This window comes from Bubalus kerabau, chromosome 2 (genome assembly GCF_029407905.1).
Source record: "Bubalus kerabau isolate K-KA32 ecotype Philippines breed swamp buffalo chromosome 2, PCC_UOA_SB_1v2, whole genome shotgun sequence".
Taxonomy (NCBI): Eukaryota; Metazoa; Chordata; class Mammalia; order Artiodactyla; family Bovidae; genus Bubalus; species Bubalus kerabau.
In genome coordinates this window covers 153,454,127-153,470,020 of record NC_073625.1, presented here as the reverse complement: position 1 = coordinate 153,470,020, position 15,894 = coordinate 153,454,127, and the positions used below count along the sequence as shown (strand labels likewise).

At 38.9% G+C, this 15,894-nt stretch overlaps 2 protein-coding genes across 5 annotated transcripts in view; one reads left to right on the top strand and one right to left on the bottom strand.

Annotated features, from left to right (window-relative positions):
• Positions 1-15,894, top strand: part of SMC4 (structural maintenance of chromosomes 4) — a 242,496-nt gene that overhangs the window by 95,221 nt on the left and 131,381 nt on the right. The gene's annotated exons all lie outside the window — the stretch shown is intronic.
• IFT80 (intraflagellar transport 80) overlaps positions 1-15,894 on the bottom strand; it is a 131,008-nt gene that overhangs the window by 15,942 nt on the left and 99,172 nt on the right. For all 4 annotated transcript variants that reach the window (XM_055569214.1, XM_055569213.1, XM_055569217.1 and 1 more), the window contains 3 exons: positions 15,200-15,371; positions 10,767-10,856; positions 10,480-10,652 (listed from right to left, as the gene is read on the bottom strand). In XM_055569214.1, the coding sequence (XP_055425189.1) occupies positions 10,480-10,652; positions 10,767-10,856; positions 15,200-15,371 (435 nt within the window). The remainder of the gene's footprint in view (positions 1-10,479; positions 10,653-10,766; positions 10,857-15,199; positions 15,372-15,894) is intronic.

Here is a 15,894-nt window from a genome sequence, read left to right as displayed (position 1 = left end):
CTTTTTAAAACAGACCACCACCAAATGTCCAGGGGGAACAGCACATGGATAACTTGCATATGTATAGCCCTCAAGGGCTGCATCTTAGTAAATTGCAGGCAATTTTCAAATTCAAATATAAATGATAGCAGCACAAAGCAGCAAGACGATGCTTCTCAAATAGAATAACACATATTAACAAAGTAAAATCTGTTCCCAGGCTTCCCCAGAGGTCCAGTGGTTAAAAATCCATCTGTTAATGCAGGGACATGGGTTCAATCCTTGCTCTGTGAAGACCCCACATGCCACAAGGCAGCTAAGTCTGTGCACCATAACTGCTGATCCTGTGCTCTAGAGTCCACGAGCTGCAACTCTTGAGCCCACATTCCAAAATTACTGAAGTTCGTACTCTAGATCCTGCGGTCTGCAACAAAAGAAGCCACTGCAATGAGAAGCCCTCATAATGCAACTAGAGAGTAGCCCCTGCTCTCCACAACTAGAAAAAGTTCTAGTGCAGCAATGAAGAATCAGCGTAGCCAATTAAAAAAAAAAAAGTTTTCTTCTAAAGTATGTAAATAAATATGGAAATTCAAGGATCCTAAAAGGATATATTTATCAGCCAATACTTAAATTCTATCATTCTAGAATTTTGGAAGGATAGAATTAGAATATCACCATAACTGATTAATGGATCAGAGCAAAAACTGTCAATAGCTAACATCACAAAAAAGACAGATGGCCAGTTATTATAGAAACACACATAATACCAATTCTGACGGATCCTTACCAAAAGGAAGGAAAAATTTAAATCTAAACCTAATCAAGTTTCTACGGCTCTCTAGGTGGCTTAGTGGTAAAGAACCCACCTGCCAATGCAGAAGCTGCAGGAGCCCCAGGAGACATGGGTTCTATCCCTGGGCGAGGGAGATCCCATGAAGGAGAAAATGGCAACCCACTCCAGTATTCCTGCCCAGAGAATGCCATGGACAGAGGAGCCTGGTGGGCACGATTGAGCATGCAGGTATGTATGTCATCAAGTTTCTACATTCAATACCAATTCACAGCTAATTCAGGGGCAAAGGAACATGTTAAGTGATACCACAAAGATGCAATCAACAAAGTCTATATTATAAGAAGTTCTCTAAGCCCAAATAAAATACAAAAAACAAATAGAAGAATCTATAGATTTAAAGAAACTTAAGACTGCATCAACCAATCACAATGCATGTATCGTTTCTGGATACCGCATCAAACAACATAAAGCAAAACAAAACATTTATAAGACAAACAGAGAAATAAGAACACTGAATAGAATTATTATTAAAGGTGTGATCATAATATTATGGTTGGATTAAAAAAAACCTTTAAGATACATACTGAAATATTCATAGATAAAATAATAGGATGACTGGGATCTGCCTTTAAACAATGGTAGGGAGGGATTACTCACAAGTCACTAACTGTTGAAGCTGAGTGATGGGTACATGGATATTCATTATATTGTTCTATTTTTATATATGTTTGAAATTTTCCATAATGAGTAGCTTTTAAATTTCATCTTCTTTGCCCCTTCCTGATCTCTTTTGCTGAATCCTCCTCTTCAACCAGACCATTAAACGTTCAATTCAGAAGAAATCTGCCTGCTGCCTTCTTTTCTTTTTCCTTCTTTAAATTCTAGTAGGTACCCATCACTCAGCTTCAACAGTCCTAGAAGTCTTAGTTTATGAGACCTATTATTTACTCACTCCCAGGGAAACAGAGAAATACATGTGGCAAAAAAACACATAAGCTTTCTTTTTCCCTAACCATGTGTTGCTTGTAGGGACTGAACTCGCACCATGGCAGTGAAAACAATAAGATCTTTCATAAAAAGTCACCATCCATATAGACAGGCATGCAAAAAGTCTATTGTTAATCAGTCAATCACATAATTTTATTATCCTGTGTTTGAATATCTTTGTCAGTTCAGTTCAGTTCAGTCCCTCAGTCATGTCTGACTCTTTGCAACCCCACGGACTGCAGCATGCCAGGATTCCCTCTCCAACACTAACTCACGGAGTTTACTCAAACTCATGTCCATTGAGTCGGTGATGCCATCCAACCATCTCACCCTCTGTCGTCCCCTTCTCCTCCCGCCTTCAATCTTTCCCAGCATCAGGGTCTTTTCAAATGAGTCAGTTCTTCGCATCATATGGCCAAAATATTGGAGTTTCAGTATCAGTCCTTCCAATGAATATTCAGGACTGATTTCCTTTAGGATGGACTGGATGAGTCTCCTTGCAGTCCAAGGGACTCTCAAGAGTCTCATCCAACACCACAGTTCAAAGCATCAATTTCGGTGCTCAGCTTTGTTTATAGTCCAACTCTTGCCTTCATACATGACTACTGGAAAAACCATAGCTTTGACTAGATGGACCTTTGTTGGCAAAGTAATGTCTCTGTTTTCTAATACGCTGTCTAGGTTGGTCATAACTTTTCTTCCAAGAAGCAAGTGTCTTTTAATTTCATGGCTGCAGTCACTATCTGCAGTGATTTTGGAGCCCAAGAAAATAAAGTCTGTCACTGTTTTCATTGTTTCCCCATCTATTTGTCATGAAGTGATGGGACCAGATGCCATGATATTCGTTTTCTGAATGTTCAGCTTTAAGCCAACTTTTTCACTCTCCTCTTTCACTTTCATCAAGAGGCTCTTTAGTTCTTCTTCACTTTCTGCCTTAAATGTGGTGTCATCTGCATATCTGAAGTTATTGAGATTTCTCCTGGGAATCCTGATTCCAGCTTGTGCTTCATCCAGTCCAACATTTCTCATGATGTACTCTGCATATAAGTTAAATAAGCAGGGTGACAATATATAGCCTTGATGTACTCCTTTCCCGATTAGGAACCAGCCTGTTGTTCCATGTCCAGTTTTAACTGTTGCTTCCTGACCTGCATACAAATTTCTTAGGAGGTTCATGACATTGTGCAGGAGGCAGGGATCAAGACTATCCCCAAGAAAAAGAAGTGCAAAAAGGCAAAATGGTTGTCTGAGGAGGCCTTACAAATAGCTGTGAAAAGAAGAGAAGCAAAAGGCAAAGCAGAAAAGGAAAGATATACCCACCTGAAGGCTGAGTTCCAAAGAGTAGCAAGGAGAGACAAGAAAGCCTTCCTCGGTGATCAATGCAAAGAAATAGAGGAAAACAACAGAATGGGAAAGACTAGAGATCTCTTAAGGAAAAACAGAGATATCAAGGGAACATTTTATGCAAAAATGGGCACAATAAAGGACAGAAATGGTATGGACCTAACAGAAGCAGAAGATATTAAGAAGAGATGGCAAGAATACACAGAAGAATTATATTAAAAAGATCTTCACGACCCAGATAATCACAATGGTATGATCACTCACCTAGAGCCAGACATCCTGGAATGTGAAGTCAAGTGGGCCTTAGGAAGCATCCCTACCAACAAAGCTAGTGGAGGTCATGGAATTCCAGTTGAGCTATTTCAAATCCTAAAAGATGATGCTATTAAAGTGTTGCGCTCAATATGCCAGCAAATTTGGAAAATAAACTCTTTTTATGTCATTATGTCAGCACTGGCCACAGGACTGGAAAAGGTCAGTTTTCATTCCAATCCCAATGAAAGGCAATGACAAAGAATGCTCAAACTACCGCACAATTGCACTCATCTCACACGCTAGCATAGTCATGCTCAAAATTCTCCAAGCCAGGCTTCAACAGTACGTGAACCGTGAACTTCCAGATGTTCAAGCTAGATTTAGAAAAAGCAGAGGAACCAGAGATCAAATTGCCAACATCCGCTGAATCAGCAAAAAAGCGAGGGAATTCCAGAAAAAGATCTACTTCTGCTTTATTGTGGATCACAACAAACTGTGGAATATTTTTGTGAATGGGGATTATTCTACTCTCTAAGCAGGCCCATCTTTGGACTATGTTGTTATAAAGTTGATTTCTATACTGGATCCAAGTATTTATATGTCTTACTCTTACTTTTTATATTAGTCCTAACATTTAATATCAAACTGTCATCTCAGACTTTGTCAGTTTTGTTCATTGCTGTATCCCCAGTCCTAAAACCTGGCACTTAGAGACACTCAATAAATATTTAATGAATGAACAATAGCTACTATTTGTTGAAGGTTTATTATGTATCAGGCAGTAAGCTAAGAGAGTTTCACATGCTATTTTACTTAACCCTGACAACAAACATGTGTTTCTTGTAATTATCATCATTTTAAACACAAGGAAACAGGCTTACAGAGCCTCAGTAACCTGTCCAAGATCACATGACTAATATGTGAAAAAATAAAAAAACTAATATGTGCAGAATCAGAAATCAAACCCAGGTCTTTTTCCAAAGCTCCCAGTCTTAACCACCACATTTTTCTTTGTCCCATTCAGCAGTCTTTTCGAACAAGTCATTAAAAATGACCATACATTTTACCAAAAGACTGTTATTGTTGTTGTTTTAAATGGATTTCCATGTAATATCTAAATATCCCTAGTATGGCAGACACTCATTAAATATCTACTGAATGAATGAATATGCAATAGGAACAAATATTCCAATTGATTTCAGAAATAGCTGTAGAATCTGGAAATGAAGACAATACATAAAGCTTCTTGAGTGTTTTGTAGCAATTACAATTACTTCTGCTGATTATTTGAAGTCATTCTTACCCAGTCTTTGATATTTTGCTAAAAGTGATGGGAAACTAAGGGTTTCATTTAAGTGAGTCAGGGGTCAAGAGTGACATGATCAGATTTCCACTGTGAATAGATCACTGTGACTACAGTGTGACGAATGGATAGGAGAAGGACAAAGTAGATGCAGAGATAATGTTCTACCAAGAAAAACTTAGATCAGCTTAGACAAGGGTGCCAGTAGTAAAAAGGATGAGTGCTACAGGGTAAAGGAAAATGTCAAAAGTAACTCCTAAATTTCCAGCTTTGGATAGATTGAAAAGATGACAGATTACTTTGGAAGAGGATCAAGTTTATGAGAGAATAAATATAAATTTGAACTCAAACATATGAGACATCCAATGGAATGCTGAATAGGCAGGTAGATAATTGGATTCTGACAGCAAACATGAGCAAGATAGAGGGCTAGGAGAGATACATATTTGGGAGTCTTAAGTGTATAAATCAAGGTTTTACATTCATTATGTCAGCAAATCTGGAAGACCCAGTAGTGACGGAAAGGACTGGAAGAGGTCAATCTTCATCCCAATTCCCAAGGGTAGTACCAAAGAATGTGCTAACCATCGGACAATTGCACTCATCTCCCATGCTAGTAAGGTCATGCTTAAAGTCTTGCATGCTAGGCTTCAGCATTATGCAAACCAAGAACTTCCAGATGTCCAAGCTGGGTTTAGAAAAGGAAGGGGAACTAGAGATCAAATTTCCAACATTCACTGGATCATAGAGAAAGCAAGGGAATTTCAGAAAAACATTATCTCTGTTTCATCGACTATGCTAGAGCCTTTGACTGTGTGGATCATGACAAACTATGGAAATATCTTAGAGTGATGTGAATACCAGACCATCTTATCTGTCTCCTGAGAAACCTGTATGTGGGTCAAGAAGCAACAGTTAGAACCCTGTATGGAACAACTGATTGGTTCAAGATCAAGAAAGGAGTATGACAGGGCTGTCTGCCATCACCCTGTTTGCTTAACCTATATGCTGAGCACATCATGAGAAATGCTAGGCTGGATGAGTTACAAGCCGGAATCAAGACAGGCAAGAGAAACATCAACAACCTCAGGTATACGGATGATACCCCTCTAATGGCAGAAAGTGAAGAGGAACTAAAGAGCCTCTTTATGAGGATAGTGAAAGAGCCGGCTTAAGATTAAATATTAAAAGAAACTAAGATAATAGCATCCGGCCCCATTACTGCAAGGCAAATGGAAGGGGAAAAGGTGGAAGCAGTGACAGATTTCCTCTTCTTGGACTCCAAAATCACTGCAAATGGTGACTGCAGCCATGAAATCAGAAGATGACTGCTTCTTGGCAGAAAAGTGATGACAAACCTAGACAGTGTTGAAAAGCAGAGACATTACTCCACCGACAAAGGTCTATCTAGTGGAGGCTATGGTCTTCCCAGTGGTCATATACAGTTGTGAGAGCTAGACCGTCAAGAAGGCAGAACACCAAAGAACTGATGCCTTTGAACTGTGGTGCTGGAAAAGACTCCCCAAAGTCCCCTGGATAGCAAGGAGCTCAAACCAGTCAATCTTAAGAGAGATCAACCCTGAATATGCACTGGAAGGACTGATGCTGAAGCTGAAGCTCCAGTATTTTGGTCATTTGATGTAAACAGACAACTCATTGGAAGAGTCCCTGATGCTGGGAAAGATTGAGGGCAGAAGGAGGAGAGGGTGTCAGAGGGTGAGATAGCTGGATGACATCACCGAGGCAATGAACATGAACTTGGGCAAACTCCAGGAGATAGTGAGGCACAGGGAGGCCTGGCATGCTGCAGTCCATGGGGTCGCAGAGTCGGACATGACTGGGCGACTGAACAACAACAACAAAAAGCGTGTAAATAGTAATCAGAAGCCTTGAATAATGCTTCTGACCTTTATCAACTTATCAGGCAGGCACAGAGGTCTACCAACATTTGACCAACTCATTGGTTTATAGTTTAGATAAACAACAGAAAGGAGATGCCAAGTAGATAGGAGGAACAGAGGAGCACCAAGTGTTTGTTTTTCTTTCCCCATTACATCTCTCTCCCCTCTTGTTTCCCCTCTCCCTGACACCTAATATCTCAAAGCAGGGTCCTATGCTGAAAACTAGAGCAGGGGAAGGAGCAGCATGGAGGGTAGGATATAGGGATAGTAGAGAAGATGTGAAATTAACAGCAGAGAGAAGAATGGTTACCTGACATGTCTCAAAGGATCAGAGATTTTTACCAGACAAGTAAAGATGTTTGCATAGGTGTGCTAAGTTGCTTCAGTCATGTCCAACTCTTTGCAACCCCATGGACTGTAGCCCGCCAGGCTCCTCTGTCCATGGGATTCTCCAGGCAAGAATACTGGAGTGGACTGCCATGCCCTCCTCCAGGGGATCTTCCCGACCCAGGGGATAAAACTTGTGTCTCCTGCATTGCAGGTAGTTTCTTTACCGCTGAGCCATCACTCACATCTAGACCTAATGAATGTGCAGTTGGAAAGAATAAACTGACTCCATTTGAGAGGTAGGCAAGGAGGGTCCTCTGGAAAGACATGATATTCACTTAGGTCAAGGAGGTACAAGAAATGTTCAGAGGGCTGTATTATAGGCCATCAATAGAAACCATCAGAGGCAAACTGCTTCATCAAAACCTGCTCTGACACTTACACACTGTATGTATCTACATTCAGTGTTTGCAGAGGAAGTATATGGCAAAATGATTGAGTACTGCATAAAGATTAAGAGCATGAAATTAAGTACCTGCTATGTTCATAGGTAATATAAAATGATAAAATGTTTTTATCCTTCAAGAAGTATATAATCTAAAATCTTTGTAAATGTAAAAGTTTACAAAGATAAATAATAAAAGAGAAACATCAATCCTACAGAAAAATGTAAGTAGTAGTATCAGCAGTATATATTTTATTGCAGTAATAATAGAAAATTCAGGTCCACTTTGATATTGGAAGGCTCAGATTCAAATCCTAGATCTGCCCCTTACTTAACAAATAATCCTCAACTTCTTCATTTGTATAATGTTGTGATAACAAAGTGAGATGATATATGGAAAGCGTTGAACACAATTCTGACACATCATAAGCATCAATAAGTAGAAGCTTCACTATTATTAATGACAATAAAATAGAATTCTTAAATAGGTTGTAAGCTTTCTAATATAAAGATGATTTTTTAAATATTTGTTATATTGTATGGTGTTCAGAATGCTGTATAAATAGTAATGCCTAAAATTTATCAACATAAATATTTTCTCAAAAGTATCAATTGAGAATATGCTGTAAATACTATTATTCGCCATTTCTCATGAAACTCAGTTTAGTAATAATATGTACAATTTTCCATCAGTTCTTTAATATAGTTTTAAAAATATTATTCATACTTTCCAAACTACTTAAGTATTTATGAATTATGACTAAACTGAACTCAAGAACAAAGGCCTATTCATGTTTGTAGAATCTAAAATAGTTTTCACAATCCTTTGTATAGCTAAACAATGACAACAGATTTGTGTAAATAAAGCATTGAAATAGAATGGCTGACCTGTATAAATGTATAAATTAAATAAAGAGACCATAGTATGTCCATACCAAAATTGTTTGTTACTTTTGTTAGCCATTTTTATTATTCCTGTTCAAGGGGAAGATAGAGACAGGGTATCTATAAAAATTCTAATCTAAGGGAAATATAAGGGGCCAGTAATTTAAAAAATAGTGGTTAGTTTTTTAAGCACAGAGAAAGACAAAGATGATGAAAGACATTTCAAACCTGAAAAGATCAACATGCCAACTTTATAACATAGTAACTTCAGGTGTATATAAGCACTACAACCTTGTTCTCTAAGAGATATATACCTGAAGAAAAAGAACAGAGAAACATAATATGCCATAGAGAAGAGAAGCTTGCCACTCAGTCTCAGAAAGCAACCTGTCCAAATGGCTAAGCTGGCAGGGAAGGTTACTGACCGCTCCTTGATACAAATCCTTTTGTTTGTCTTTCTTAGCGTAACAAATCTTTCCTGGATCCTCTCTCTGCCTGTCTAACTGCTTTATCCCCACCTTTCGGTGAATTTCTTTCACCCATCCCGCAAATAGAGTCGATGTGTTCTCACTCCACACATACCCCAGGCAATTGCATCCATCCTTCTGGCTGCGACTACCATCCGTTTGCTGATGACTCTTAGTCTACATCTCTATTTAAAATCTTTCCTGAGCTCCATGTCTAATAATCAACTATTATCACATATCTCTAAACAAATATTTCAAATTCAACATCCCTTCCAAACCAGCTAATATTCTTACCACCATCTATCCAGTTACTAAACCCAGAAATTATGGAGCCATCTTAGACTCTGTTTTCTTCTTCACAGACAACATCTAATTAATCATGAGTCAGAGATGGCAAAAATCTTTAATGGCAGGCTACTCACAAATATGTTCAAGCTGGATTTAGAAAAGGCAGAGGAACCAGAGATCAAATTGCCAACACCTGTTGGATCACTGAAAAAACAAGAGCATTCCAGAAAGACATCTACTTCTGTTTTATTAACTATGCCAAAGCCTTTGATTGTGTGGATCACAACAAACTGTGGAAAATTCTTCAAGAGATGGGAGTACTAGATCACCTTACTGGCTCCTGAGAAATCTGTATGCAGGTCAAGAAGCAACAGTTCTTGAACAGTTCTGGTTCAAGAAGCAACAGAACCAGACATGGAACAATGGACTGGTTCCAAATTGGGAAAGGAGTACGTCAAGGCTGTATATTGTCACCCTGCTTATTTAACCTATATTCAGAGTACATCATACAAATGCCGGGCTGGATGAAGCAAAAGCTGGAATCAAGATTGCCAGGAGAAATATCAATATCCTCAGATATGCAGATGATACCACCCTTATGGTAGAAAGGGAAGAACTAAAGAGCCTCTTGATGAAAGTGAAAGAGGAGAGTGAAAAAGCTGGCTTAAAACTCAACATTCAGAAAACTAAGATCATGGCATCTGGTCCCATCACTTCATGGCAAATAGATGGGGAAACAGTGGAAACAGTGACAGACTTTATTTTCTTGAGCTCCCAAATCACTACAGATGGTGACTACAGCCATGAAATTAAACCACACTTGCTCCTTGGAAGAAAAGTTATGACCAACCTAGACAGCATAATAAAAAGCAGAGACATTACTTTGCTGACAAAGGTCTGTCTAGTCAAAGGTTTGTCTAGTCTACTGTCATGTCCAGTAGTCATGTATGGATATGAGAGTTGAACCATAAAGAAAGCTGAGTGCCAAAGAATTGATGCTTTTGAACTGTGGTGTTGGAGAAGACTCTTGAGAGTCCCTTGGACTGCAAGGAGAGCCAACCAGTCCATCCTAAAGGAAATCAGTCCTGAATATTCATTGGAAGGACTGATGCTGAAGCTGAAACTCCAGTACTTTGGCCACCTGATGTGAAGAACCGACTCATCTGAAAGACCCTGATGCTGGGAAAGATTGAAGGTGGGAGGAGAAGGGAACGACAGAGGACGAGATGGTTGGATGGTATCATCAACTCAATGGACATGGGTTTGAGCAAGTTCTGGGAGTTGGTGATGGAGAGGGAAGCCTGGCATGCTGCAGTCCATGGGATCGCAAAGAGCCAGACACAACTGAAGGACTGAACTGACTCACAAATATAAATGTGAATAAATTTTTATATGATATCAGGAAACTCTTAAGTACAATGGAAAATGTAATTTACTAAGTGGTAGATAGAAGAATACATTAAGATCAGTCAGGTTTTGGAATTGATGAAAAATGTTTTAATTACCTTTCCCAGTTGTAGAGATTAATATTGATCTGAATTGCTTGATAAACTAGGCCAGCCTGAAGAAGAACAATTTCAGCCTCCTGTATGTTCCCACTAAACATTAATATGTGGGCCATTTTTGATTCTTTAGATGGAAGATTTTTTATAGAATTGATATATTGAACTTTATCAATCTAAAAAAGAAAGAAAAATATTTGAAGTATATAGTAACAAATTACAGTTAAACACACACACACACACACACACACACATACAAAAACACATAAACATAAGTAAACACTATTTACTTCACCGATTGCTGCGTAGGCTATTTCTGCAGTAGTCATATCTTGATTAGCAACTGCCATAGCAGCTAGGCAAGCCCACATGGTTTGTTCCTAAAGTGAAATATGAGAACAATTATTTCAACTACATGGCTGAATTAAAATATAACAAGGTTATATTTTAATGTAAAATAAAAGATTGCTGAGCCAGGCACTGAAAAAAACAATAATTTAATAAATTAATGATGTGGAAATTTCATTGTGGCTATGCTGTTATAGACTTGGATTACTGTGATATTGAATGGTTTGCCTTGGAAACGAAGAGAGATCATTCTGTCGTTTTTGAGATCGCATCCAAGTACTGCATTTCGGACTCTTTTGTTGACCATGATGGCTACTCCATTTCTTCTGAGGGATTCCTGCCCGCAGTAGTAGATATAATGGTCATCTGAGTTAAATTCACACATTCCAGTCCATTTTAGTTCACTGATTCCTAGAATGTTGATGTTCACTCTTGCCATCTCCTGTTTGACCACTTCCAATTTGCTTTGATTCATGGACCTAACATTCCAGGTTCCTATGCAATATTGCTCTTTACAGCATCGGATCTTGCTTCTATCACCAGTCACATCCACAACTGGGTATTGTTTTTGCTTTGGCTCCATCCCTTCATTCTTTCTGGAGTTATTTCTCCACTGATCTTCAGTAGCATATTGGGCACCTACTGACCTGGGGAGTTCCTCTTTCAATATCCTATCATTTTGCCTTTTAATACTGTTCATGGGGTTCTCAAGGCAAGAATACTGAAGTGGTTTGCCATTCCCTTCTCCAGTCTGACATTCTGTCAGACCTCTCCACCATGACCTGCCCATCTTCAGTGGCCCCACAGGGCATGGCTAAGGTTCATTGAGTTAGACAAGGCTGTGGTCCTAGTGTGACTAGATTGACTAGTTTTCTGTGATTATGGTTTCAGTGTGTCTGCCCTCTGATGCCCTCTTGCAACACCTACCATCTTAACTTGGGTTTCTCTTACCTTGGACGTGGGGTATCTCTTAACTCGGATGACCATTATATCTACTACTGTGGGCAGGAATCCCTTAGAAGAAATGGAGTAGCCATCATGGTCAACAAAACAGTCTGAAATGCAGTACTTGGATGCAATCTCAAAAACGACAGAATGATCTCTGTTCGTTTCCAAGGCAAACCAAACCATTCAATATCACAGTAATCCAAGTCTATGTCCCGACCAGTAACGCTGAAGAAGCTGAAATTGAATGGCTCTATGAAGACCTACAAGGCCTTTTAGAACTAACACCCCAAAAGATGTCCTTTTCATTATAGGGGACTGGAATGCAAAAGTAGGAAGTCAAGAAACACATGAAGTAACAGGCAAATTTGGCCTTAGAATACGGAATGAAGCAGGGCAAAGACTAATAGAGTTTTGCCAAGAGAACGCACTGGTCATAGCAAACACCCTCTTCCAACAACATAAGACAAGATTCTACACATGGACATCACCAGATGGTCAACACCGAAATCAGACTGATTATATTCTTTGCAGCGAGGAGCTGACTGTGGCTCAGATCATGAACTCCTTATTGCCAAATTCAGACTGAAATTGAAGAAAGTAGGGAAAACCACTAGACCATTCAGGTATGACCTAAATCAAATCCCTTATGATTATACAGTGGAAGTGAGAAATAGATTTAAGGGACTAGATCTGATAGACAGAGTGCCTGATGAACTATGGACGGAGGTTCATGACATTGTACAGGAGACAGGGATCAAGACCATCCCCAAGAAAAAGAAATGCAAAAAAAGCAAAATGGCTGTCTGAGGAGGCCTTACAAATAGCTGTGAAAAGAAGAGAAGTGAAAAGCAAAGGAGAAAAGGAAAGATATAAGCATCTGAATGCAGAGTTCCAAAGAATAGCAAGAAGAGATAAGAAAGCCTTCCTCAGCAATCAATGCAAAGAAATAAGAGGAAAACAACAGAATGCGAAAGACTAGAGATCTCTTCAAGAAAATTAGAGATACCAAGGGAACATTTCATGCAAAGATGGGCTCGATAAAGGAAAGAAATGGTATGGACCTAACAGAAGCAGAAGATATTAAGAAGAGGTGGCAAGAATACACAGAAGAACTGTACAAAAAAGAGCTTCTCGACCAAGATAATCACGATGGTATAATCACTCACCTAGGGCCAGACACCCTGGAATGTGAAGTCAAGTGGCCCTTAGAAAGCATCACTACGAACAAAGCTAGTGCAGGTGATGGAATTCCAGTTGAGCTATTTCAAATCCTGAAAGATGATGCTGTGAAAGTGCTACACTCAATATGCCAGCAAATTTGGAAAACTCAGCAGTGGCCACAGGACTGGAAAAGGTCAGTTTTCATTCCAATCTCAAAGAAAGGCAATGCCAAAGAATGCTCAAACTACCGCAGAATTGCACTCATCTCACATGCTAGTAAAGTAATACTCAAAATTCTTCAAGCCAGGCTTCGGCAGTACTTGAACCGTGAACTTCCAGATGTTCAAACTGGTTTTAGAAAAGGCAGAGGAACCAAAGATCAAATTGCCAACATCTGCTGGATCATCGGAAAAGCAAGAGAGTTCCAGAAAAACATCTATTTCTGCTTTATTGACTATGCCAAAGCCTTTGACTGTGTGGGTCACAATAAACTGTGGAAAATTCTGAAAGAGATGGGAATATCAGACCACCTGACCTGCCTCTTGAGAAACCTGTATGCAGGTCAGGAAGCAACAGTTAGAACTGGACATGAACAACAGACTGGTTCCAAATAGGAAAAGGAGTTTGTCAAGGCTGTGTATTGTCACCCTGCTTATTTAACTTCTATGCAGAGTACATCATGAGAAATGCTGGGCTGGAAGAAGCACAAGCTGGAATCAAGATTGCTGGGAGAAATATCAATCACCTCAGATATGCAGATGACACCACCCTTATGGCAGAAAGTGAAGAGGAACTAAAAAGCCTCTTGATGAAAGTGAAAGAGGAGAGTGAAAAAGTTGGCTAAAGCTCAACATTCAGAAAACGAAGATCATGGCATCTGGTCCCATCACTTCATGGGAAATAGATGGGGAAACAGTGCAAACAGTGTCAGGCCTTATTTTGGGGGCTCCAAAATCACTGCAGATGGTGACTGCAGCCATGAAATTAAAAGACGCTTACTCCTTGGAAGGAAAGTTATAACCAACCTAGATAGCACATTGAAAAGCAGAGACATTACTTTGCCAACAAAGGTCCATCTAGTCAAGGCTATGGTTTTTCCTATGGTCATGTATGGATGTGAGAGTTGGACTGTGAAGAAGGCTGAGCGCTGAAGAATTGATGCTTTTGAACTGTGGTGTTGGAGAAGACTCTTGAGAGTCCCTTGGACTGCAAGGAGATCCAAGCAGTCCATTCTGAAGGAGATCAGCCCTGGGATTTCTTTGGAAGGAATGATGCTAAAGCTGAAACTCCAGTACTTTGGCCACCTCATGTGAAGAGTTGACTCATTGGAAAAGACTCTGATGCTGGGAGGGATTGGGGGCAGGAGAAGAAGGGGACAACAGAGGATGAGATGGCTGGATGGCATCACCGACTCGATGGACTTGAGTCTGAGTGAACTCAGGGAGTTGGTGATGGACAGGGAGGCCTGACGTGCTGTGATCAGGGGGTCGCAAAGAGTCGGACACGACTGAGCGACTGAACTGAACTGAACTGATGCTGTTATAACACATAGAGAAAGTTTTGAATAAATTTTTTGTGAAATGTTCATTTCTAATTAAAAAAGGTTTATTTTTGAACTTATGATAGACATTAATGATAACTCAAGGTTATAAGCCCTCCAGTCTTTTTGATGTAAAAGAATGCAACTGCAGGGAATCAGAGAAAAAGTGAGGTTTTCAGACAATGCTATTAGAGCAGACTGTCATCAATAACACACTGTAAGGAAAACCACCTAAAAGTCCTTTTACAAAAGTGTATTCTAAGAGAATTAAACAATGTAAAATAAAATAGTTCTGTGGTCAAATATGCTCAGAAAATACTTAATTCAACTAGATTGGAAAATGCTGATCTAAAGTAGTGAATGGTTCTTAACCTTAGCTATAACAAATCATCTGAGGAACTTAAAAATATGTCCAGGCTCACTAGATTTAATAAATTAAACCTTGTGGGTAGAACCTGGGAATCTGACTTTTAAATAAAGTTCCATGAAAGGTTTTTATATGTACCAGAAAGAAGAAACGACTTGCTTCTTCAGAGAAGAAATCACACAGCAACATCTCTCTCTCTCTCTCTCTCTCATGACATCACTTATTAAAAAAAAAAAAAGACGTGATCTTGTTTACAATTTTTCCAACCCTTAGCTCTTATGATTTATCATTTTGCAAAAAGATATTGTATAAACTAATACACAATATATATACAACTGTGGATCTGAAATGTAAAGTACCTTAACGAAACGACAAAGTCTTACAGCGTCTTCCCATTTTGAACTGCTTACATATTCGTGGAGAATAGCAGGATATGGTGATATGCTGATGTGAACCAGAGAGCCATCAGCTCTTCTTATAGTTACTTGATTTCCAACAAAACTCACAATATGGGGGTTTTTACTAAATTCACTGTTGAAAAAAGGCAAAATGCAATTTATATTCTGAGCAAAAAATTTCATACAATTTAAATTTGGGAGCTGATTCCAACATACATATGAAATCTACAATCTCCAAAATGCACCCCCAAGAAAGTTAATTCCAGGGAGAATGTATATCTTCAAACAAATATTGGAATCTAACTTGCTATGTACACTTAGAGCAAAATATATGAACATTTTAACATGACAAAAATTATTACATATTTGACAACTATGCCTAAAAGCATTTGAAATGATCTTTTTTCCTAAGAATTAAGGTAAATCACAGAAATGATTAAAGCACTTGGCTTCAGCTTTTGAAAGTGCAAACATTAAAAATTTGATTCCAAGATTATTTTCTCATAATAACAGGAGGTGAATTTTAAATAGAGAGACTAACTTTTCTTCATTAACTAATTTTTTTATATGATGCTTCTCTGGTTTTGCTAACGTGAGCTTGAATATTAAAAATGAACTCAAAAGAGATTTGAAAGTTAAACTAAGATTTGGCGTTG